At 37.7% G+C, this 26,223-nt stretch overlaps 2 protein-coding genes across 6 annotated transcripts in view; one reads left to right on the top strand and one right to left on the bottom strand.

Annotated features, from left to right (window-relative positions):
* Positions 1–26,223, top strand: part of CMSS1 (cms1 ribosomal small subunit homolog) — a 382,853-nt gene that overhangs the window by 113,491 nt on the left and 243,139 nt on the right. The window lies entirely within an intron of this gene.
* Positions 1–26,223, bottom strand: part of FILIP1L (filamin A interacting protein 1 like) — a 302,790-nt gene that overhangs the window by 103,189 nt on the left and 173,378 nt on the right. For 3 of the 4 annotated variants that reach the window (XM_032351058.1, XM_032351089.1, XM_032351068.1), the window contains exons 2-4: positions 9,294–9,543; positions 8,408–8,581; positions 4,077–4,255 (exon numbers count right to left, since the gene is read on the bottom strand). In XM_032351058.1, the coding sequence (XP_032206949.1) occupies positions 4,077–4,255; positions 8,408–8,581; positions 9,294–9,533 (593 nt within the window). In that variant the 5' untranslated portion in view covers positions 9,534–9,543. Of the gene's footprint in view, positions 1–4,076; positions 4,256–8,407; positions 8,582–9,293; positions 9,544–23,472; positions 23,497–26,223 lie in introns of those variants that run through there. The other variant, XM_032351078.1, reaches the window with a different exon arrangement.

The following is a 26,223-nucleotide window of genomic DNA, read 5'->3' as shown; positions in this document are numbered from 1 at the left end:
AGGTTTTTTGAAAGTACAGACAGATTTGGCATTTCACTTATGGGAAAATTTTGCAAAATTGTACTGACTAAAAGTGATTTTTGTTTTGACTTTCCTGTGAAGCCATCCAGAAAGGTCAAAAATTACTGGCATTGCTTTTATATAAAACATTTCACATAGACTCCACTTGTAATTCAGCCAAGTCATAATTCAGGTCATCAGTGACACACATATCCACACATTGGAACTGGTCAGTGAACAGAAAGTGGTCATGAAATGTGGATAATGTTACCTTATGGACAGACCAAACTGCCCAGATTACAGCAAAGGAAACTTTGCATTAACATGCTTGGGAATGGTTTCCTGAGCTCATCCCTGCCCCCATCCTCCCTCAGTGGGAAAACCAATTGTTTACTGATTAGGACAACTACATCAGTTGGCAAACATTTTGGCCTAAAAACCTGTGACATCAGTCTCCTTTGGGGTTTTCCACATAAAACAGATTCTCCCAGGAAAACACAGAAATTGAGCCTAAATTTGAAATCCATTATTATACCCTCTAAGGTCTCTTTAACTTATCTCAATCATGTATTTCTTAATTTTTATTTTATTTCCACATAGATATTATCCAACACTTACCAACCGAGTAACATTTGCAGTGTTTTTTTCAGAGTTTCAGTCAGATAGTCTTTTATAGTTATCCTCACCCAACTCCCTTTTTATGGGGATTATGATATCTGTCTTTGTTTCTCTGTACTGAGGGTCACTGATTTGGCAGTGGCTTCTATTACTTTGTTTGAGGAAGGAAATAAACATTATTCTTTGACCCCTTAAGACAAGTTCATCTTGCTTTTGTGAAGAGTGGCTATATGCTTAAGAGGAAGTACTCTCAATAAAGTTAGAAGGACTCCATGATGGTGCACATGTTGTTTTGTCCCTTGTCAGAGAATGAAGCAAATGAGTGGTATTTCACTCGTGTAAGCACCTCCTAAATTATTATAGTTTTCCCCACTTTGTTTTGTTAGGTGGATTTCATGTAATATTTTGATGCAAATGGCCCTAAAGCAGGGAGAAGTCCTCAGGCCCACAGTCTCCCTATTGAAGGTAGGGGAGCAAGAAGGACCAGTGCAACAAGGGTGCCAAGATAACGGGAGCTGTGATGTTGTATGGGCAGAATAGGACAAGAATTGTCTGTATATCATGTGAGTTGATAATACATTTAACAATCTCATATCCCAAGAGTTCCATCTGAAAGCTGTTCCTTGGCAAACAGAAATAGGTGATTTTCATATCTTCTGGAATGGCTGCTACATAGGAATAAGAGTCACTCCAGTCAGTTTTTCCTATTTTTGGCAATGGTATGTTCACTTTCATTATTCTTTTTTTTTTTTTAAGATTTTATTTATTTACTAGACAGAGATCACAAGTAAGCACAGAGGCAGGCAGAGAGAGAAGAGGAAGCAGGCTCCCTGCCGAGCAGGGAGCCCAATGCAGGGCTGGATCCCAGGACCCCGAGATCACGACCTGAGCAGAAGGCAGAGGTTTTAACCCACTGAGCCACCCAGGCGCCCCACTTTCATTATTCTTTAAGTTGAAGAAACTTTGTGTCCAAAGGCTAAAAAACATGATCTTTTAAATTCTTCCTCTTAAGCCCCCTTGATACATGTAGAAATTCCATTCTTAATATATTGATTTCATGGGATACAATTTACATTTCTCACTGTTTTCCTTTTCCTCTAGCTCATGGCCTTTATTCCCACTGAATTTTTGTTCCCATTTCTCAGAGTTGTTCTCTTTGCCCTTTCTTAGTTTAAATAATCTTCATCTGCCTCCCAGCATTATTTCTGGATGTCCTCCTAAGCCTTCCACTAGAAGATAGTTGAGGTACAGCAGTGAATATTAAAACTGTACCTCAGACAGCCCTCCACATTCCTACCCTAAATCTGTAATGTCTTGCCTTCTTTGTTAATGTGGTAAGCCCTCTGGAGAGGGACAACCAGTACTTCTTTGTTCTATGGCAAGCAGCACTCTAACCGTAGTCAATAAATGTTCATAATAATGAAAAATGAAAGAAAGTGTCTGTGTTCAGCAAGTTAGTGCCAAATAAATGTGGAGGCCAAATGAGGCCACGGGTGCCAAACCACAGGGGTTCGAAATAATATTTAATATAACATTGTCTCATTGAATAACAAATCTTACATTGTAATGTCTGAGTCAAATCTTCCCTTGGTGCCAGACTTCTCATACTCCTTTAATCTTCCCCTCAAGATATTTCAAGTTCATGAAGCTCAAGGTAACAACTCCCCCCACCCCCACCCCCACCCCCATGTAGTGAGTAGAAAACAAACCTCCTGATGAATGTGGAAAGAAAGTAACTGGATGTGAGGGCCATGGATTCTCTGGGAATCAGACCAACTGTCTACCATGAAGTAAGAAATGAAACTTTGCCATTAACCTAGCTATTGTGTAACTTCAGTTACCTAGCTAAAATATGAATTATAAGTAGTTTTAAAAAAGCACTGAGACTACTAATATTTTAGAGAAATAATTATTTTTTTCTGCATTTTTCTGTGATTGTTAGAATGCAGCACCATTAGCTTTGTAACTCAGAAGTACACATGGAATAACAGAAGTGAAATGACAGTTCAGTAAAATTTGATATTGCAATGATAGCTTCTTTTCTATCTTTGTATTATCAGTATAGAGCCTTAATTGTCCTTTCCATTTCAAATGAAGGCTCATATTTTCTAAGGTGATTCAGAACAGAGGGACAAAATTGAGCAAAATAATCTGCCCTTCATATGGTTACAAAATGTTTACCAACAAATCTCTCCCTTTTTGCAGCCAAACCTCTCAAAATAATGGTTCACATTTAAGCTGCTACATTCTCGTTTCTTATTTATTCTTCAAAGCATTGTTATTTGGCTGCTGCCCTCACTGTTTTATTGAAAGGACTCATTAAGTTTCCCAGTGTCTTCCTTGTTGCAAAGTCCTGGGACATTTTTTTCTCCTTTTCTGTATTGCTTGAAAGTCTTTCCTTGTTTGGTTTCTTTGCGTTCTTTCCCTTCTAGTTCTTCAGAAAACAGCGAGCCATTGATTCTTCTGGAGTTCCCTTCCAGAATTCTCTCTCCTCACCATACCAGCACTCATTGCTTCACCTATCACCAGGCTGCAAATCCACATCACTGGCCCAACATTTTCCAGACCCGTATTTCCAACTGTATGTTGTTTAATTAGATATATCATTCTCCCCACTGGACATCAGAATACACCAGGTACCTCATACTCAGCATGTCTAAAACAGGACCTGCCCCCACTTTTGAGCCATCTCCTCCACCAGCAAAAAGCTCTGCACCATTCCTATGTATTTTACCCTGGTGACTAGCCCGGAGTGCTTCTCAAAACTCCCTTGTATTTCTTCCTCTGCTCTCTAGTCTCATTAGTCACCGATTAGTATTGATTGTGCATCATAAGTATTTTCTTATTCATACCCTCTTCTCTCTAACCCCATAGCCATTGGAACATATACCCTCCCCCGTCTAAAGCTCCTGTCTTTATTCCATGTTGCCCTGATGGTTCTTCAAGAAATCATACCTGATCAACTCTTTCCTCTTCTCACAAGTTGTCATTTGTCCCTTCTTGCCAACAGTATAAAATCCATCTGCTTGTGGCTAGCCTTGCCTTTTCTCATCCTGCAATTACACCCTGTACTGTGGTCATGTTGAGTTCCCTCACTACCCATACTATTTTATCTCTATGCTATGATACTTATTTCTGCCCCTGCCTTGTATGTAGTTTCCATTCTTGTTTGCATAGGGACTAGACCCCATTACCTCCTCTGCCCCCTTCACAAAGCACTCCCTTGCAGAATAAGGTGCCCAGCATTTATGTTTCCATAGTTTTTATCATACCTGGTTATTGCATTATATTCAAATTATCTTTAAACACATCCTCTTCCTCCCTCTGTACCATGAGAACTTTAAGAGCAGAAGCTCTGTCATATTCATCCCTGTATCCCTGGTACAATGTTGAACGCATAGTGAAAGGTTAGTAAGAGTTTGCAGAATGGATCATTGTCATGTCCACAGTAGCCTTACCTTTCACATTTCTGTTCTAGTAAGCTTATGAATTCATCACTCTTCTCCATGTATTCTTTGTGTTTTCTCTTTTCTTCTTCCAACTCCAGTATGGTTTGCCTATGAGATTTTTCTGCCATTAAAAGCTGTTCCAGGATTCGTCTATGAGATTCTTTATATTTTTCCATGACTTTCTCCAACTACAAAAGAAAATACATTTATAGTGTGTTAACTGCAAACCCTTAAAAATACTGCCATCTTTCATTCACTGTTTTAGAAATATCTAAGTTTTGACTAAGTAATTTAGCAGTGGGTTTCTCATCTTTTTGCTTGGTTTTTTTCTTTATCATTACTCTTGTTAATTGATACTTTTTGATGCATCTCAACACAAATGTAATCTTTCTACTGTTAACTGTTTTTTTTCCACACAGAGAAAATAATTGTTTCCTCTGTGGATATCAGAATAATTTCCCCATATCCCTTTTCTGACACTTCCTTCTCTCTTCAGAAAAACCTTGTCAGAAGAATGACATAAAGAAGGAATCTTTGCATAATATTTGATTCTGAGGCAACTTAACTGCTATCCTGCCCCAGCCCTCCCTAGAGTAGGCCTCTTGGATCCTTTGGTCTGTTTTTCATCATATTATGCCTCAAGCTGTTTGCATATTTTTAAAATTCTTATTAATCAATTCTTTGTTGGTTATGTAGTACTAATGTGAACAAATGTCAATACCAAGTCCTTTCTGGTTTCTGTGGCCTACTTATATCTCTATTAAGATACGATCAGCCTGTACCTGACTTATGTGTTTGTCTTCCCTACCAGACTGTGAAGTCCCTGAAGGTAGGTCCTACATTGAATTTTTAACAATTCTTAGCATCCTCATAAAAAAACAATGAAATCTTGCCTATTGCAACAACATGGATGAATGTAGAGAGTATAATGCTAAGCAGCATAAGTCAGTCAGAGACAAGTACCATATGATTTTACTTGTATGTGTAATTTAAGAAACAAACAAAGGGGGGGGGCATAGACAAACCAAAAACCAGACTGTTAATGACAAAGAACAAAGGGTTACCAGAGGGGAAGTTGGGGTAGGAGTGGGGACTGTTGAAATAGGTGAAGGGGATTAGGTGTGCACTTGTCTTAATGAGTACAGAAATAAATTCATGCTTACAGGGTCAATTAATCTATGACAAAGGAGGCAAAAGTATACAATGGGGAAAAGACAGTCTTTTCAACAAATGTGCTGAGAAAGCTGGAGAACTATATGCAAAAGAATGAAATTAGACCATTTTCTAACACCATACATACACACACACACACACACACACACACACAACCTCAAAATGGGTTGAAGACTTAAGGGTGAGACCTGAAACCGTAAAACCCCCAGAAGAGAACACAGGCAGTGATCTCTGTCTACTTGTGATCTCTGTCTACTTGTGATCTCTGTCTGTCAAATAAATAAATAAAATCTTTAAAATTAATTAATTAATTAATTTGATCTTCCATTATACTCTCGTAGTGCTTTGTGGTTTTCACCATAGAAAACAACACTGTGTTTAATTGTATACTTGGCTTATGTGATCATTTGTTGTCTGTCACACAGACACTAAACACACCAAAAACATTAGGCATAACTATTTTTATTCATCATCTCTCCAGTAAATATTAATTAAAAGAATAAAATGAAATTTAAAAGCTAAATTATACAATTACTTAAATAAGTACTTGGAGAATTGTGATGCTAATAGAGTATGCAGATTCTTTTATTATAATACCTTGATAAATCCAAAATATTATATTTTCCTTGCTATTTTTTTTAAGAAGAACTAAGAATATCTTGGGCAATTAACTCAGTATCTTTTTTTAAGGTAACTTCTAATATAGAACCCTAGGTTGGAAAGGAATAGGAGGTTAAAACTGTTGTAGACTCTGAGTTCTTAACATCTTCCCTTTCTCTTGACAAACCAGTCACCCCCTTTTCTCATTCTTATTCTTTGTTCTAGCTCAATGCTAATACCAGTCTTTCATCTTAAGTCAGTATTCCTACCATGTGATGTAACTGAGAGCAGTTAGGTCTTCTAAGCTATTTTGCCTTAAGAATAGGTAAGTCCTCTTTAGTTTACTGTAGGAGTGGTTGAGATTTTTACACTTTTCAAAAAGTACATTGTGAATAAAAAAAAATTCAGGGTTATTAACATCCCAGGTTGGGAAAAAGTAAAAGAATAATTACTTAGCATGCAGATCCTTATTCTGCTATAACTCAGGTACAGCCGTGGATGGTCTCAGTGGGAAAGCTGTCTAGGGATCTCTATTTAAAATTCTCCCTTAATACAGTTTATTCACTGGGTACTTAAATTTCTCCCATCACTTCCTAGATAGAGAAGTGGATAGACAACAGGATTATTGGGTAAGTAGAGTTATATGGGCTTCAAGGAATGGATAGACTCATAGCTGGGGAGAGAGAAGTCTATAAGGTAGAAGTAAAAGGCAAGAGAAGAAAAGTGGACACATCATGGAAGTGGGAATGTGATAAGTGAGTATGTGTAAAGGAGTATGTATGTGTATGTTTTGTGAGAGTAATCAAAAGAGATTGGATTTATAAAGGGCTAAATTATGGGTAACTTTCAGGGACAAGCATTTGTAGAGAGTCAGGGTATTTTCAATTTTGCATATATGTAATAGAATTATTGTGAAACTAAAACTTTCCCATGATTTTAGCATAGATTTGGAGTCATTTTGTTCATTTCACACTGAGGTGTTGAGGGATTGTGCCATTTGTGGAGTTTTATCAGGATACAGTCAGTGATCATCAGTTTGCATTTGCACTTATATAAATTGGGGAATTTTTGCCTAATGCCATTTCCTAGTCACTATGTTGGGAGCCAGGATGCAGTCTTCTCGTAATTGACTTGAATGCAGCTTCAGCTCTTCTTTCTAAAATTTGAATTAAAGTGCAAGTAAACAGACTTTGGGTGGTTGCATCCTTATCCTTCAGAGAAGCAGATCCATCTGACCAAACTCCTTCGCATTTGGCAAGACAGTAGTCTTCTCTCATGAGACACCCAAGACGAGAATAGCAAGGACATTAGAGGTCAGTCCTGAGGTAGGTTGCCAGAGCTTATGTGGGGGAAATTTGTCCAAAACTTGCTTTCACTCTCTCCAGCCTTAACTCATGCTCTTAGTTGTTTCCTTTCTATAAAAATGAAAAATTGTGAAATTTTCCATTGAGGTCTCAGAGGAAAATAGAAGAATAAAATAAGGATGCCAGGGTTTCAGAAATGTCAGCAAGTAAAAGAGCAAGCAGTACTGAATCTTTGTGCAGTGGTATTGAGACTTTGCATCTTTGCTATTGTCATTGCTGGGCACACTTGTTGGGGGGAAAGATCTTTGCTGTCATTAAACTTTTGAAGGAAGAAGGATAACACTTATCTAAAATACATGCTTTCTAAAATTCCATTGCTTGGACAATTCTTTGATCATTTCCATTCATGCTCAAAATTTCTATGACAGGGGTACCGGGGTGGCTCAGTGGGTTAAGCCTCTGCCTTTGACTCAGGTCATGATCCCAGGGTCCTGGAATCAAGTGCCTCATCACACTCTCTGCTCAGTGGGGAGCCTGTTTCCCCCCTCTCTCTCTGCCTGCCTCTCTGCCTGCTTGTGATCTCTCTCACTCTTTCTCAAATGAATAAATAAAGGCTTTAAAAAAAATTTTTTTCTATGACATAGGATGCCTGGGTAGCTCAGTTGGTTGGGCAACTGCCTTTAGCTCAGGTCATGATCCTGGAGTCCAGGATCAAGTCCCACATCTGGCTCCCTGCTTGACAGAGTCTGCTTCTCCCTCTGATCCTCCCCCTTCTCATGCTCTCTCTGTCTATCATTCTCTCTCTCAAATAAAATCTTTAAAAAAAAAAAAATTCTATGACATAATACCTCAGTATTTTCAAAGAAATTTGAGCTTTTTCTGTTTTTTATTATAGCCTGTATAGCCTTCAGGTCCCCATAATGTGCTGCCCTTGTGTGCATGTGTGTGTGCACGTGTGTGTGTCTAAGTGTCTTTGGCTCTCAGTGTATGTAAGAGAGAGAAAATCTCTTGTATTTGTCAGCTTTCAGTCTGATGTCAAGAAAGATACCTAGTGGAAACATCCCATCTATGATTTGTTCTCCTTTTCTTTCCTGTAGAACATGTCGTATTTATCTACCTTGGGTAGATTTTAAATGTGTGAGAACATAAAACTGTAAATAATCAAAAAAGAATTATATGTCGTGCTCACCTTCCAAGCCAAGTGCTTGGCTGGCTAGTAAACTTTTCCACCTTCCAGGTGCACACCCCTAATGCGATACATACCTCATTCATTGGTTTTTCATAGATGTCCTCCTGCCAAGGGGCAGATTTTGCTTGAAAAGCATCTCGCTGGAGAGCCTCTAACACCTTTTTTGGAGTGACAAACCCATACTGAGCTTCCAGCAAAGCCAAGTCCATTTTTTCAGCCTTTAAAATGCCTATGACTTCATCTCGAGCCTGTAGGAACAAAAGCCATTTCAGAAAGCTTGCTTTATCTACCAGCATTCTCTGAAAGTGGTTCTTGAGAGCTGGTTTTTTCCTTCTATTTCAAATAAAAAATGAGTCATGTTTCTTTATAACACCTTTTACAAAAGGCAGTTAAACTATGTCCCTCATCCTTCTTATAATCTAATTACACATTAATAATATTTTAAATGTGAGCACTATAAACATTGGGGGAACCCCACATTTTTTATTGTTTGACAAGTAGATAACATGGTACCCTTTAAATGGACTGACATTTGCATTTTGGGGGGTAGGAAATAAGACTCTCTTATATGTGTAGTAACTGTTCTTGTTTTTTATGTGAGTTAATAATGCTAGGGCAAGTTGAGTAGCCAATTTACATGGGGTATAAAAGTGCCTCTTGTTATTTAAGCCAATCTCGAAGTCATTGTTACTCAACCTGCCTGTGCATTGAATCTCATGAGCAGCATAGGTAGAGGATGTGATCTTTCACATGATGGTTGCCAGTTGCGTGTCATAATGACAGCCCTTTCAGATATGATTAATTGCCCTTTCGGTTGGCATAAGAGAATTCTGTATTTGTGTACTTTCTTTCACGTACATACAGGTAGAACCATAGACAATCTATTTCCATGGCAGCATATACCCCAAATTCACAAGCAGCCTTCTCTTTGAACATGGGGATAATTCTAACCCAGCTGACCTGAAGTTCTCCTTCCAGAATGCTCAGAAGAAATAAAAGATCGTCTCTTGAGAGGTCTTCTCCATGGTGACCGACACCACCGTGTGATTTAGGACAGGAAAGAATTGCATTTGACTCATTGGTGGGGTCTTTGTCTTGCTGTCTCTGCTTCATGTCCTCAGGTCCTTGGAAATCATGGTCTTTATGTCTTGGAAATTGCTTTAGGGCTGAGCCCTCTGTGTCACTGCTTCTGGAACGCATTCTTTAAAGCCTGGAAAGAAGGAAAACAGTGTGTACCTCTTAATGGAAGTAGAGTTTTAATAAGGGCACCTATTACTGCTTTAACAGGTCTGCACTCTTGCTGTATTTGCTGCAGCCAAAGACTCAATCTTTCTGAAGTCTACAGCAGAGAACAGCATTAGTAGATTCATAAATCACAGTTTTATTTACACTTCTGTTTTTTTAAATAAAAATTTTAAAAAAGGTGTTCTGCTTTGACTAAGGCCACTTATGTCCATGGGTAAACAGACTATATTTGAACTTCATTCACCAAGTATTTCATGTCAGGGATCCAGGTCATACCTCTGACCAACGCCTAAGTGTTTACTTGAGTTAAGATGTACTTAACGTAATTGTAAAATGGCAAACTTGCTAATTGTTCCAAATTTCTGCAGATTCATGTTATAGTTTTTCCTTTGGAAGTTTAAAAATTTTTTGGAATTTCTTAGTCTTTGGTGCTTTAAAATAGAAACATCAGAATTACTGCTAGAAAATACTTTGGATTACTTTGTTTTGACAACAAAGTCTAATATTAAAGGAATGATGGGTTGGTCCCTGGCTGTATCCCTGACATTCTGCTAAAATTCCAGATCTGTCCTTGGATACATCAAGATTTTATAGTTAGGACACTCATCTCCAAAATAGGGACAGTCCTGCCTATGGAAATAATTAAAATAAATCCATATTTAAGGTATACATTAGCTTATATCTGATTATATAATTACCCACATTAATTTATAATAGCAAGAAAAATTGTTTCACCTTTGAGATTTTTAACAAAAAGACAAATGTTAATTGAGCTTATAGTCTACTTCAATGATGTATATATTATTAATTTTAATCCTAAAACCTTGAAACTTTTATCATCTTAGTGAAGTGCTTTTGGGTTATAATAAGATTTTTCCCCATACATTCTATAATAATATTTCTTTAAAAAAATATATCTGGGACACTTGACTGGCTCAGTCAGCAGAATGTGGGACTTGATCTTGGAGTTGTGAGTTCAAGCCCCATATTGTGTATAGAGATTATTTAAAAATTAAAAAAATATATGTATATTTTTAAAAATAGTATTTCTTTAAGGATCTGTAAAACCAAAGCATACAGAAAAGTGTGGGAAGTATAATGAGCCATTACATGCTACCACACAAATTCATAAAGTGTTAGTTTACTATATACATTAGAAAATGATTTTTTAATATAAGTATTTATAGACACAGTTGAAGCTCTGTGTTTCTCTCTTCCTTAACCTATTCTCTATGCTTCCCACCCCAAAAGTAACCATCTTGAATTTGGTATGTATATTCCCTTAAGACGTTTTATACTTTTTTTTGAACGTGTGTATACATACTGAGCAATATATAGTATTGCTTTGTGTAATTTCAAACTTTATGTAAATAGCATATTTTTTTGTGTGTTGCTGAAACATACTTTTTCACTCTGTATTTTCTAGATTCTTCCTTGTTCTATTTTATTTTAGTTTATATATATATATTTTTTTAAGATTTTATTTATTTTTTTGACAGACAGAGATCACAAGTAGGCAGAGAGGCAGGCAGAGAGAGAGAGAGAGAGAGGGAAGCAGGCTTCCTGCGGAGCAGGAAGCCCGATGCGGGGCTCGATCCCAGGACCCTGAGATCATGACCCGAGCCGAAGGCAGCAGCCCAAACCACTGAGCCACCCAGGCGCCCCAGTTTATATATTTTTTTTGCTATATAGTATTTCATTATGTGAGTAGTCCACCATTTACTTACACATTTTACTGTCAGTAGTTGTTTAAATAGTTTACTTTTTTTTTTTTCAGTATTAGAAAAAATACTGCAATGAACATCACTATTTTTTTCCTGTGTGCATGCATTTCTCTGGAAATATTCTTTAGGAGTGGGATGTTAGAGATGCGGAACATGTGTTCTCTCAGCATTACTAGGGATTATTGCTCCTCTAAGTGGAATACCAATTGACAGTAGGGTATCAGAGTTCTCATTGCTCCATATCTTCATCAGCAATTCCTATTACTGAATTTACGGTTTTTCCCATTTTGATAAATGAAATGGTATCTGACTTTTTAATTTGTATCGTATAATTTTTAGTGTGATGGGCATCTTTCCTTGTGTTGAAAGGCCATTTGGGATTCTTCATATTGCTTGTTCATGATCTTTGCTCATTTTTCTTTTGTTAGTTGTCTCTCTCATAGATTTGTAGAAATTCATATTGTATATAATTACCATTTTGTTAATTATATGTTTTGCTATTATCTTTTCTGGTCTGTAGCTTGCATTTTCACTTTATTTATTGTATTTTATGGTATAGAAATTTTAAATTTTAATTTATTAAATTTATCAATTTTTAGTTTTTCTTTTCTTATAATTTGCATTAGAAACCAAAACTTGATCAGTGACAGTACAAAAGAGTGCAAAAGACCATGGACTCTAGGACCATACTGCCTAAGTTCAGTTCCCTACTCCATTATTAATTTGCTGTAAAACTTTGGGCAAGTTACTTAATACCTCTGTGCTTCACTTTTCTCATCTATAACATGGGAATGATAGTAGTAGAATATTTGTAACCCAAAGCTTCTGTGAAGATTACATGTCAGCACATGTCAGTGTTTGCAGCGTGCCTCATATAAAATTAGCACTCTAAATAAACATTACTTTTATTAATATTATTATTAACTTTATTTTTATTCCCCAAAATTATTCAGTGAGTCTATTTTACCTTTATAGTTAGGAAAAAAATTCAATGAATAAAATCTTTTTTAAAAAGTTGGGGGGGGAATTCAAGAAGAAAAGCCAAGTTTATTTGATTATCTCTTTCATTTAATGAAATATGAGGTGTGAGTGCTGAAGGGAAAAAAAAAAGAGATTAAAAGAATAGCCTTGTGTCTTGGTTAGGTACTCTGTTTAAGAAGTGTTTCTCACCAGGGGCACCTGAGTGGCTCAGTCAGTTAGGCATCCAACTCTTGGTTTTGACTCAGGCCACGATCCCAGGGTAGTGGGATCAAGCCCCATGTCAGGCTTCACACTTAGTGGGGAGTATGCTTGAGGATTCTCTCTCCCTCTCCTGCTGCCCCTCCCCCAACTCAAGTGCACACACTCACTTTCTCTCTCTCTCTCTCTCAGATAAATAAATAAATCTTAAAAAGAGAGGGAGAGAGGGAAGTGATTCTCAACAGCCCCAATTTGCTGGCACCACTTGAGAGCCCTGTTGGAATACTTTAGAAACCTTGAGGACTTCTGAGCCAGCCAGCTAGGCTTTGTTCATCCCTCTACCTGTACGCTACCAGTCATTTATTGAAAGTCCACTGTGTGTTATGTACTAAGGTGGTTATTTATGATGTGGCTTCCTTACTTCCCTTATTACAAATGATACACTTTTACTTGAAAGATTTCTAGAAATAGTTCCTAAAACTGGGGTTATGAGAAGTACAATGAACTAGACAGAAGACTAATGAAAAAAGAATTCAGTCACAAATCAGTTGTGGGACTTAGTCAAATCATTGATCCTCTGTGAGCCCAGTGTCCCTAGTTGTGAAGTGAGGGAAATAAGGAGGTGTCTCCCTCTCTGATTTGATATATAATAATTCTTGCCAGTGTGCCTTTCAATTGTATAGTATTATCTATAGGCTATCAATAGTATATTAAGAAGAAATGGATTTGTGGATTTTCACCTTACATAAATCCACAGAAATCTAAATGCTTTATGTGGATGTGCAGTAAACCAGGTCTGATGATTACCACCAAGAAAGAGGTTATAGTTAGAAGACAATTCTTAAGGAAATAATCCTTATTTAATTTTCAGTAATAATTTTCAGTAATAATTTTTCAGCTGTAATAATTTTCAGCTGAGAATCGTTTTTTTAAGTTTGCACAGCTAATAACTGGAAGAACTGTGATTTGAATCCATGTACCCTGGCTCCAGAAACTGTACTAAAAATCATGCCATAATGCCATATGCTGTACTGCCAAAGACACACAGTTACAGACACCTTGTCCAGAATGAATACAGACACCCTATCTGAAACATGCTTATAACCTTGCTAAGTGATTACAGTATAGGTGAACAGTGATCTGTAATAGTAGTTATCACAGATTCTTCTCTATATAGTCGAGGAGGAATTCATTTATTTGAGAAAAGCAAAGCATAGAGAAGTATATTTTTTGTGTAGGGATGGAAAGTTGAAGATCTGTGGGAGATATGACTGTGGAAAACCCCATTATATGTATTTTTATGTATACATAAATAATGTTTATATACTAGCGTATTAATATATGCTATGTATCTTATGAAAACATGTATATAATGTACAATATGAAAACATTCAAAAATGAAAAATATTAATTAAAAAATAATATATCTAATTATCTTTTCCTACTCTATGGGATTATCTTGAACATTCTAGGAAGACCCTTTCTCTGTCCTGTAGGAATAATGGTAGGTTCTTAATACAGATATATTTAATACAGATAACTATTGTGCTAACTTCAACAGCACATATACTAAAAAACTGATAAAATAGATCATTATTAAGTGCTACTTTATTTATAGATATATTCACACTTGAAGGACAGGACCACCCATATCTTCTGTCTCATATTATTGATCTCCATTTAGGTCTCCCATAGGGTATCTGACTTGATGCTTCATATATAGTGGGTATTTCACAAGATGACTAGTTTCTTCTTCTGCTTTGTGGCCTACCTCAAAACTTAGGTAATGGCTAAATGATAAGTTAAAAATTCTGTGGTTCATTCTGCAACTCACGTCATCTTGCAGCTCAGCTGGGCCTCGATGGTCTAAGATGGGCTTATTCACATTTCTGTCTGTCAGCTAGCTGGGCTAGTAGACCTCAGCTGGGTCGTCTTATCTCTGCTCCACATGGGCTCTCAGCCTCTGGTAGGCTAGACAAGGCTTCCCCACATGGTGGTCTCAGAGCATCATTCCAAAAGTACGAGAGCTGAATTTTTAAGACCTTATTTTTGTTGTCAAGAGAACGTCACAAGGCCAACCCCCATTCAAGAAGTGGAGTCAGAGATTTCACCTCTTGATGGTTGGAGCTGCAAGGTCACATTGCAGAGGAACAGGGTTGGAAAGAGTTAACTATAGCCATTTTATTTTTAAACTGTAGGTCTACCACACTTACAGATTCAGGTTTCTATGAAAATTGAATAAATGTTTAGTGTTTTGTTTTGTTGTTGTTTTTAAGTAGGCTCCACATTGCATGGAGCTTGACATGGGGCTTGAATTCACAACCCTGATATCAAGACCTGAGCTTGAGATCAAGAGTCTAAAGCTTAGGGCACCTGGGTGGCTCAGTGGGTTAAACCTCTGCCTTCAGCTCAGGTCATGATCTCAGGGTCCTGGGATCGAGCTCCACATCAGGCTCTCTGCTCAGCGGGGAGCCTGCTTCCCCCTCTCTCTCTGCCTGTGTCTCTGCCTCCTTGTGATCTCTCTGTCAAATAAATAAATAAAATCTTAAAAAAAAAAAAAAAAGAGTCTAAAGCTTAACCAACTGAGCCACCCAGATGCCCCTAAATGTTTAGTTGAAAAGGGGTAAAATATATTTTGGTTTTACTTCTTTTAGTTTCTTGGAAGTTTAAGGTTTTGTAGAGGGTTTTAATGATTTCTATGATGCATTCCTGTGCTTTCTCTTACCCACATATTCATATGTAGAACAGTAGCCCTTTTTTATTAAAATATTTTATTTATTTGAGAGAAAGAGAGTGTGTATGAGCATGAGCGGGGGTGGGGGGGCAGAGGGTAAGGCACAAGCAGACTCCCCGCTGAGCAAGGAGCCCAGGGCTTAATCCCAGGACCCTGAGATCATGACCTGGGCCAAAGCCAGACACTTAACCTACTGAGTCACCCAGGTGCCCCAACAGTAGCCTATTGATAAGAATCAACTTGTGTTCTGCTGCTAATCAATAAGGATTCCTCTGGATTAATTTTATCCAAGGTTTGCCTTCCAGAATTCCAAGATAATGTAAGCTTCTATTTAGAAGAATAGTTTAATAAGCATTTCTCATAAGTCCCCTTTGAGTTAAAGGCAAGCCAAGCTGCTGCAGAAAACTTGAATGAAACTCTATATACATCACAGCTTCCCTTGCCTCACTTTTTAAAAAGGTGGGTTTGGTGAAATCTTCCAAGAAACCACAAGTGCTCTGGCAATGATGATATTTGTAAGTGATAAAAAGGAATGACCTAAAATATGTTGATACTTTGCTTATTCTTTTTTAAAGTGATTAGAGTTTTTCGAAGACTGCTAATCCTCTTTGGGGGCTGGGATTGGTGGCATCAACATTCTTGATGACATGCACATTGGATTTGTGAACAGATCCATCGTGTGCAGACTTCTGGTCTACTGAGGTGTTATATGTCTCTGCATGTTTACAGTGGTGGAGTTTCCTTGCCCTTGTGCCAACAACCACAAAATGATCAGTAATGAGAAGTAATTAAGTATGGAGAGGAAGAAAACAAAGACGTGAATTTCATGATACTTCATGCTTTGTATTATCAGTGACTTCATTGTTTCTCTTGGCAAAATTTTAATGCATCTGTGTTTGGCCCAGGGGTGTGTACTGAGGAAAAGAAAAATTTTGTAATAGCAACAGTGGGTTGGGATTTTCAGGTTAACCCTCCCCCCCCCCAAAAAAAAAGAATGGAAAGTTGATTTATTTATACCAAATAATGATGCCTTGCTCTTTTCATAAAGTGCTAGCAGTAACATTAAGTCTAGTGGTTTTTGAAAGAGAAATCTGGCTTAGTTGTCAGTTTAACACAGCCCAGTGCATTATCTATAACTAACATAGCCATAGAATGACAGCCCTCAGGAGTGTAAGAAATTGATAGACTGGGATTCAGGAAACCTGGCTTCTGATCTCAGCTCTGCCAGGCTGTGGGTTGTCACTTATAAATGAGGATATTCAGCTAGGTCAGTCCTAAAAGATCATTCAGGATGGAACAAGGACCAGGGCTTCTTTCCCTTGACTTCTGTCTTGTTCCAGACCCCCTAACAAATCCCCTGACAGTAGGATTCAGGCTTGAGACTAGATGATCTCTGAGGTCCTGGGGCTTCCCACTTTAGAATTCTGTAATTCTCTGTTGTCTTGTATCTATGGATACAAATGCAGTTCATTTGGCCCTGAGAAGCAGATTCTGTTTTGTTTTCCTATGTGGTGACCTCGGTCAGTTTTTCTTGGGTTTAAGCTGGTTGAAATCATGGTGGATCTTTGGTATGGATGTGTCCATGCAGGAGAAAAACAAGTAAAGAATTTGAAGCTATTTACTTAATCTAGTTAAGGAAGTAGCCAAATGTAAATAGTGGCCTATTCAACCTCTAATACATACAAACTTCAAGCCAACTCCTTATTATAAAAGTTAAATTTTCTTAATCATTCTTTACTAATTTTATATATCAAAAATTGCTTACTGTACATAATTGGGTACTATTAAGACATAATTTTATTCTCCATGTACCTGTTTATTTTCCTCTTTGAATGTTGGAAAAGAGGATATTTTACTTGTATAAAGGAACCTGGAAAAGTCTCAGTGAAAGAAATTGGTTTTGGTTTTGTTTACTTATTAATGATACCGAATGAGCAGATCAAAAGTCCAAGTTATTAATAGAAAATAATAGTAATAGCAATAGCTTACATTTATTCAGTACTTACTAAATATAGGCCTGTTCTAAATGCTTTACTTTTATTAACTCATTTAGTCTTCACAAAACTGTTATTCATCCTTATTTTACAGAGGAGAAGACTGAGGCTTAAAACTGTTAATAATTTGTTGAAGCTCATACTGCTAAAAAGTGGCACATCCTAACGTGGGCAGCCTGGATCCAAAGTGTCCAGTAAATTGCTATGCTCTATCTATTTAGGATCTTACACAGTTAAGAAAAAATACTCATCCAACATTAAGTTATTCACAAACATTTATGAAGTATCCACTATACAGGTATTGTGCTAGGTGATTTGTTCTAGCTTATTTTTATACCTGAGTGTGGCATAGGCATAGCATAATAGAAGGAATCTGAGATTGTGGAATTTACATAGATCTGGACTTAAATCACAACTCCAATATGTTAGCTCTGTGGCCTTCGATCACACGTGGTTAGTAAACCTCCCCAAGCCTTCAAGTATAAAATGGAAGTAAGGGTACCTGTTATGATAGATTTATTAGTCATGCTTTGTGAGCAAAGGCCCTCTGTTTATGTCTGTATCCCTAGCGCCCAACAGATTTGGACATCAGCAGGCTTTCAGTGAACGATTGAATCATGCAGTCAGCAGAGCTGATTGGCTCTTAGTAGGAACTGCTTAATTGTAAAGCTGATTCATCTGGCTAAAAAGTTAGAAAAACAGTTTCAGGTGTACCGCATTTTATTGCTCTTCACTTATTGTGTTTTGCAGGTACTGCACTTTATACAGGTTGAAGGTTTGTGGCACCTCTGTAGAAAAGTCTTTTGGCACCATTTTTCCAATAGCATTTAATCACTTTATGTCTCATGGCCACGTTTTGGTAATTCTTGCAGTATTTCAGGCCTTTTCATAACTGTTTTGTTATTATGGTGATCTGTGGTCAGTGCTCTTTGACATTAATATAGTAATTATTTGGGGGCAGCACTAACCACACCCACTTAAGATGAACTCAGTCAGTGTATGTTGTGTGTGTCCTGACTGCACCACCAAACAGCCATTTTTCTGTCTCCCTGTTCTCAAGTCTCCCTATTCTCTAATGCACAGTATTGAAATTAATCCAATTAGTAACCCTATAATGGCTTCTGAGTGTTCAAGTGAAAGGAAGTGTTGCACATACCTCTATAGAATGATTAAGCTTAGTGAGGAATGTTGCAAGCTGAAAGGCTGACCCCTGTGCCAAACAGTCAAGTTGTGAATGCAAAAGGAAAGTTCCTGAAGGAAATTTAAAGTGCCACTCCAGTGAATACATGAATTGGTAGGAAAGCAAAACAGCCATATTACTGGTATGGAGAAAGTTTTAGTGGTCTAGATAGAAGATCACACCAGCCAAAACCTTCCCATGAGTCAAAACCTAATCCAGAAAAAGGCCCTAACTTGTTTTAATTATATAAAGACAGAGAGAGGTAAGGAAGCTGCAGAAGAAAAGTTGGAAGTTGGTAGATGTTGGTTCATGAGGTTTAAGGAAAGAAGCCATCTCCATAATATAAAAGTGCCAAGTGAAGCAACAAGTTGTCCAGACCTAGCCAAGATCACTAATGAAGGTGGCTACACTAAACAATAGATTTCCAGAGATGAAACAGCCTCCTATTGGAAGAAGATGCTATCTAGGACCTTCATTGCAAGGGAGAAGAAATCAATGCCTGGCTTTAAAACTTCAAAGAACAAGCCAACTGTCTTTAAGGGCTACTGCAGCTGGTGACGTTAAGTTGAAACTGGTGCTTATTTACCATTCCAAAAATTCCTAGGGCCCCTAAGAATTATACTATAAATGGAATAAGAAAGCCTGGATGATAGCACATCTGCTGACAACATGGTTTACTGAATATTTTAAGCCCACTGTTGAGACCTCCCACTTATAAGGAGAGATTCCTTTCAAAACATGACTGTTCATTGACACTGCACCTGGTTGCCCAAGAACTCTGATGGAGATATGCAATGAGATGATTGTTGTTTTCATGCCTGCTAACACAGCACCCATTCTACAGCCCATGAATCGAGTAATTTTTTTTAAAGATTAATTTATTTTTGTGAAAGTGCAAGCAGGGGAGGCATAGAGGGAGAGAGAGAGAAGCAGGCTTCCTGCTGAGTAGGGAGTCCAATGTGGGGCTCCATCCCAGGACCCTGAGTTCATGGCCTGAGCCAAAATCAAGAGTCAGATGTGAGCCACGCAGGTGCTCCTGATCAAGGAGTGATTTTGACTTTCAAGTCTTATTATTTTTTTTATTTTTTTTTAAGATTTTATTTTATTTATTTGACAGAGAGAGATCACAAGTAGGCAAAGAGGTAGGCAGAGAGAGAGATGGAAGCAGGCTCCCCGCTGAGCAGAGAGCACAATGCGGGGCTCGATCCCAGGACCCTGGGATCATGACCTGAGCCAAAGGCAGAGGCTTTAACCCACTGAGCCACCCAGGGGCCCCTCAAGTCTTATTATTTAAGAGAGAGATTTTATAAGGCTATCGCTGCCCTTTTTAGTGATTCCACTGATGAATATGGGCAAAGTACATTGAAAACCTTCTGGGAAGGATTCACCATTTTAGATACCAAGAACATTCATGGTTGATGAGAAGAGGATATCAACCTTAATAAGAGTTCGAAGAAATCAGTTACAACCCTCATGGATGACTTTGAGAGGTTTGAGACTTTAGTAGAGGAAGCAACCAAAGATGTGGTAGAAATAGCAAGTAGAATTAGAAATGGCATCTGAAGATGTGACTGAATTGCTAAAAGCTCATGATAAAACTTAGACTGCTGATGAGTTGCATCTTATGGATGAGCAAAGAAAGTGCTTTCTGGAGATAAAATCTACCCTGGTGAAGATGCTGTGAAGACTGTTGAAATGACAACAAATGATTTAGAATATTTCATAAATTAATTTGATAAAGCAGCAGGGTTTGAAAGTTTTGACTCCAATTTTGAAAGAAGTTCTGTGGTTTTAAATGCTGTCAAACAACATCACTTGCTAGAGAGAAATCCTTCGTAAAAGGAAGCGTCCAGGGGCGCCTGAATGGCTCAGTCATTAAGCATCAGCCTTTGGCTTAGGTTATGATCCTAGGGTCCTGGGATGGAGCCCTGCATAGGGCTCCCTGCTCCACAGGGAGCCTGCTTCTCCCTCTCCCACACCCCTGCTGGTGTTCCCCCTCTGTCCGTCTCTCTCTCTCAAATAAATAAATAAAATCTTAAAAAAAAAAAAAAAGTCCATTGACACGGCAGACTTCACTGTTGTATTATTATTATTTTTTAAAGATTTTATTTATTTGACAGAGAGAAATCACAGGCAGGCAGAGAGAGAGGGGAAACAGCCTCCCCACTGAGCAGAGAGCGTAATTCAGGGCTCAATCCCAGGACTCTGAGATCATGACCTGAGCCGAAGGCAGAGGCTCAACCCACTGAGCCACACAGGCGCCCCCATTGTTCTATTATGTTAAGAAATTGCCATAGCAATCCCAGCTTTCAGAAACCACCATCCTGGTCAGTCAGCAGCCATCAACATTGAGGCAAGACCTTCCACCCACAAAAAGATTACAACTCACTAAAAGCTCAGATGATGGATAGCCTTTATTAGCAACAAAAAGTTTTTTAATTAAGGTATATACATTGTTTTTTTAGACATACTGCTACTATGCACTTAATAGACTGTAGTATAATATAAACCTAATTTTTTATAAACTGGAACACCAGAAAATTTATTTGACTCACTTTATTGCAATATTCCCTTTATTGGGGTGGTCTGTTACTGAACCTGCCATGTCTCTGAGGTATGCTTGTACTGAGAAACTAGTAAGAAATAGCTCATATGTATAGACCTCTTATCACAGGCCAAGTGCTGTTTTGTATTATCTTATTTACTCTTAATGAGTTTTAGCTTGAACTAAATACTCTTAAGAGAAGGCTTGATAAGGACTGCCTGGCTGGCTCCATTGTTAAGCATCAACCTTCAGCTCAGGTCATAATCCCAGAGTCCTGGGGTTGAGCCCCATGTCGGGCTCTCTGCTCAATGGGAAGCCTGCTTCTCCCTCTCCTACTCTCCCCGCTGTGTTCCCTCTCTTCCTGTATCTCTCTCTGTCAAATAAATAAATAAAATCTTAAAAGAAAGAAAGAAAAAGCTTGGAAAGGTAAGGGTGAAGAATCTCATAGAAGATATCATAGACAAATGATTATCAGTATCAAGGTAGTACTGGTGCCTATACAAAGTTCAGAGAGTATGTGTGTGTGCACACACTGTGGAGAAGTGACTCTAGGTCCCCGAGACTTGCCAGAAATTTCCAGTTAATGTCACTGAATTTTGCAAATGTTTCATCATATATACCCCAACCTTAGGCTTTCCTTACCCTCACCTCCCCACATACACACATAAAATAAACTGAGGATCCACTCTATGCTTTCTTTTCATTTGACAGCACATTTGACAATCATTAGTTCTGATTTTATGTATGTGACATTTTATATAAAGCAGTATCATTTAAATTTGATTCAGTAGGAAATTTGAGGGTTGATTTACTCTGATTACAGGATGGCTACATAATGCAGAGTGTGTCTGTGCTAACTGTAGGATGCTCATCTCAGTGATCCTGGGCCTAAAATTTGAATGTGTTTAACATCCCATACTTTGCTGAATTTAGGGAATATGCTGTCTACTACATTTACATTTCCATTTGGATTTCCCCATCTTTCTGCATGGAACTATTCAGCTATAACTTAGTTCCCTCAAAGGGGAATGGAAAGAGATGTAGTAAGATTATGGGGTTCTCAGCAGAGCTGGTTGAGCCCTTAATATTAACTGTCTCATGGTAAATGTGATTCATCTATGAAAATACTGGCTATAAATAGATGTTAATAGTGCCCAGTTGCAAAACAGCCAGGTTATGCTAGCATGGCCACATTAGGGAAAAAAATCTTGTTGAGTATTTTATTTGGTTTCTCTTAAAATAAAAAATAAAAAAATAAAAAATTTCTTTCCTTTTATTGCCCTAGCCACCCACGTTTGAAGACACTAAATTCAGCCAACTGCATTAAAGCTATCTGATGGCTAAAAAAAGACACATTGAAAACCAGATAACCTAATTTAGCATTAGCCCCTTTGGGTTTTTTTTTCTTCCATTTTCAGTTAAAATCATTCAAACATTTCCTTAATGGTATTTTTCCTTGTAGGGAGAGTATGGACAATGCTTCAGAGAGGGGAATGGAAGTTGGTTGTGGGGGGAGGGGGTGATTCAGGCCATATTCCCAACAATTCTGTGTCCTCATAGAAAGTCAAAGTCACAGAAAGGGAAGAATCAAATATAAGGTTTAGAAGGCAGTATAGTAGTCATCTCATCCATCCCCCACGGTACGCTGCTATCAGTGTTTTCTTTTATAACCTGCTCAGTTGTTATGTGGCTCCAAGTGTCAGAAAGTACTTCCTTGTAAGCTTAAATCCAACTCCCAGGAACTTCCTGCATTTATCCTGCTTCTGCCTCCAGAGGTAAATCAAACAAGACTATTCCTTGTGCCACGCCATTAGACCTTCAGTGGGAAGGGCTCTATTCTTTTTCCCAAATGAAACCTGGTCAGCTTCTTCAGTGACTTCTCAAACGAAGTTGTCTCATCTCTGTCACCCAACACATGGTCTCACACACACATTTTGAGTATACCCAGTTAGACCTACCTACTCTTCATTAGGCCAGGTTGTTTCTTAAAGAAATACATGAAGTAGTTGGGCATAATTTCCCATATATTAAACAGAACTAAAGCAGTGAATTGGTGAGTGTATATATTTACGGAAGATCTCAGTAGTTCTTCTGATGTTGGATTTCAATTTGAATAAAGTATAGATCCAGAAATTTGATAGTAGACATTTAACGAAGACTTACTCCAGTTTAGCTTACCAGGTGGTGCTTATAATAATACTTTTGTGTGTGCATTGTTTGATACATCAGTAGATAGGTAATTGTCCTGTTTTGCAGTATAAGGAATATGAAATTCAGAAAGCTTAAATAACTTTGGCTAATAAACCTTGGACCAGAGATGATGAAAACTTAGGTGTTCTGACACCTCTTTCTCTCCAGGCTCATGCTAGATTAATCAAAGCTCACACTTGTTGTTGTTGTTGTTATTGTTGTCGTTGTTGTTGTTATAAGCTTGTTCTTTGGTTGCTTGTCCACTAAATAAGTGGGTAGTCAGAGAACTGCTACACTGTAGATACAGAATAAACAGCCTGCCAATGAGGTCTAATAGAGCAGACTTACATCATGGCTTTTCTTAGCTGTGTGTTCTGAAGAAAGGACAAAAAGAAATATAAAAATCTCAGAGTATAAATAGTTCATTTATCCAAATTTTCCATTACAAATCAGTGGCTCTTTAAAGATTCTTTTCTCATTTAAGGTTGACACAAGGCTGGGAAAGTTTTCCAGATCTTGGTGGAATAGAACAGAAAAAGAAAATTATTTAAATATACTCCATATTAGCTTTAAATACATTTCTGAATGCCATATTCACAGCACTAGGTCAGAGCTCTTGAAAATCATCTGATTCTTTTAACAGTTTTCAAACTACATCATATTTCATATTTTTTCCAATTCCGCTCTCTGGTTTTTCTTAGAAGTACAGTGATAATTGAGCCAGTCATTTAACCTTTCTATCCTCTTTGAATTTTTGTCCCTTTGGCTCTCAGAACCAGTTTTGTCAGATCCCTTTATTCTGCAGAGGCCCAGGGAGGTTAACTGATGTGCCCGTGGTCATAGCCAGCACCGGAATCCAGATCTTGCCTACAGCTCTGTTTATGTTTCCGCAGCAACAATGCTTTTCGGAAACCAATTCCTGTTTCTCTTAGCTCTCATAAGAATCCTAAAAGATACAAATGCATCTTTCAGAGTACACGAAGTCTCCCACAAATTTTATTTTTTCCATCCTCTTCCTTAACCTGCTAGTGACTGTAGGCCTGAGACTACCTTTAGGCCTTATCTTGGCTAGCCCAACCCAGCATAATAAAGAGCTCAGAGGTGAACAAGAGTTTCAGAGATCAAGAGTGCACATCTACAGATTTTAACATGACTTCTTTCCTTTCTATTCTTTTATCTAAGGACCTGTGACTAGAATAGAGAGATTGTTATAGAGAAAATGTTGCAACTGCTGAAGTCCCTGAGCTGTACTCAATCTTGTAGCCATTTTACTTCCCCTTTCCCAGCATTTCCCTGTGCTCAGTTTATCTTCCTATAATTGGAGGAAGGTTTAACTCCTTGCCTCCTGGGCATGTAAGTGTAGTCTAACACATTTATAATTTCTCTTATTAGAGGAAAAGTAGGAAACTGACTTTTATAAAACTCCATTTCTCTGCCAAATGATATGATTCATACTTTCTGTTCTTTACCTCTCTTTAAAAATAGTATTATTCTCCTTGTTTTATAGATAAACTGCAGTGTTGAGAAGCTCACAGCTTAGTGTGGTAAAAATACAGGTTCAAGATTAAGTACAGAATTCCAGTAAATACTATAAATCATGTCCAGTATATAAAGTGTTTTGAGAGCATTTGAGAGGAAATGACTACTCTGCCAAGGGACTTAGTGAAAGCACCTCAGAGGGAAGTTGGACCTTAGAGGGTAAGAGTGTCCAAGTCATATGTACAGACTGAAGATAGATGAAAAACACCGTATGTGGTGAATATCAAATCATCCTTATGGCTGAAGCCAAGGAGGTGTTCATTAGTGATAGGTGAGGATAGAAGGTGAACCATGGGCATGTGTAAGGCTGTTAACAAGCCCGTTCATAATAAGGAAGATGAAACAATGAAGTATCCAACAAATAATAGAGAATAATTAAATAAATTCATGGAATATACAGTACTAACCATTTAGGCCGCCAGCAAAAGTCAAGTTTTCAAAGAATATTTAATAATATGGGAAAATATTTTCAATGTATAATAAGTTAAAAAAAATTTTTTTTGGAAAAAGAGACCTATATATTCAGTCACACTGCTTTCACATTTTGGAGACTTTTTTTCAGAAGAGAGATAAAATGAGTGAGACGAAGCCATGAAAGTCATTAACAAGGCAGTAGAAGGTTACCTTAGCAGTAGCTGATGTGATTATCCCTGGGGTATGAGGAAAGAAGATCAATGAAATTTGAATGTGGACTATGTATTAGATGATGTTAAGAGATGGTGTTAAGAAGTTACTGTTAATTTTATAATGTGCCGATGGCATTGTGTTTATATGAGAGAATGTCTTTTTTATTTTTCCAGATACCTAATGAAGTATCTAAGTGTGAAATGACATGATATCCTGAGCTTTACTTTTAAGTACTCTAGGAAAAACAAAAGCAGGGATAAAGTAAAATAAATATGACAACGTATTGCAGACTGTTGAAGATGGGGGAGGGGTACATGGCTTTATTATATTCTCCTTCCTACTTTTTATGTATTTGGAAATGTTCATAATAAAAGACTTAAAGCATCAGGGACACATAGTATTGGATGCATAAACATTTCAAGAAATGGTTCTTTTTAGAAAGAAGAAAATATTGCAAGGTGAAGAGAGAAAGAAAGCAAGCAAGCAAGCAGGCAGGCATCAAGGATTGTGTGTCAGACACAAGGAAGACAAAGAACCTAAAAAGTGAGCTATATCCCAGGAGCTGAAAAAATTATTTCAAAAAGGAGAAAGTTGCTGTGACCTCATTTTAACAGCATAGACATTGGTCAGAACAGTTTCAGAACTCCACTTTTATAGTTTTTTATTTTGAAATATCCCTCATCCATGGCAAATTCTGGTCTGTTGAAACTGAATTTGACTTCTGACAATGGAGAAAGTTTTTGAAACCAAATCCAATGAATCAATTTAGAGTATGGGTCAGCTAATACTGTTTTTGGTCAGAGAACCAATTGGGACCTTAAAATAATGGGTTTAGCTTTTGTATGTGGTCTTTGAAAGGGTTTTGAAGACCTTTCCAGTATATGTCAGCCATGATACTCTTTCAGAATAAGCTTTATAAAGGAAAACCTTTGA

Source organism: Mustela erminea, chromosome 1 (assembly GCF_009829155.1).
Source record: "Mustela erminea isolate mMusErm1 chromosome 1, mMusErm1.Pri, whole genome shotgun sequence".
Taxonomy (NCBI): Eukaryota; Metazoa; Chordata; class Mammalia; order Carnivora; family Mustelidae; genus Mustela; species Mustela erminea.
The sequence above is the reverse complement of the archived record's forward strand: the minus strand, read 5'-3'. Positions and strand labels throughout refer to the sequence as shown.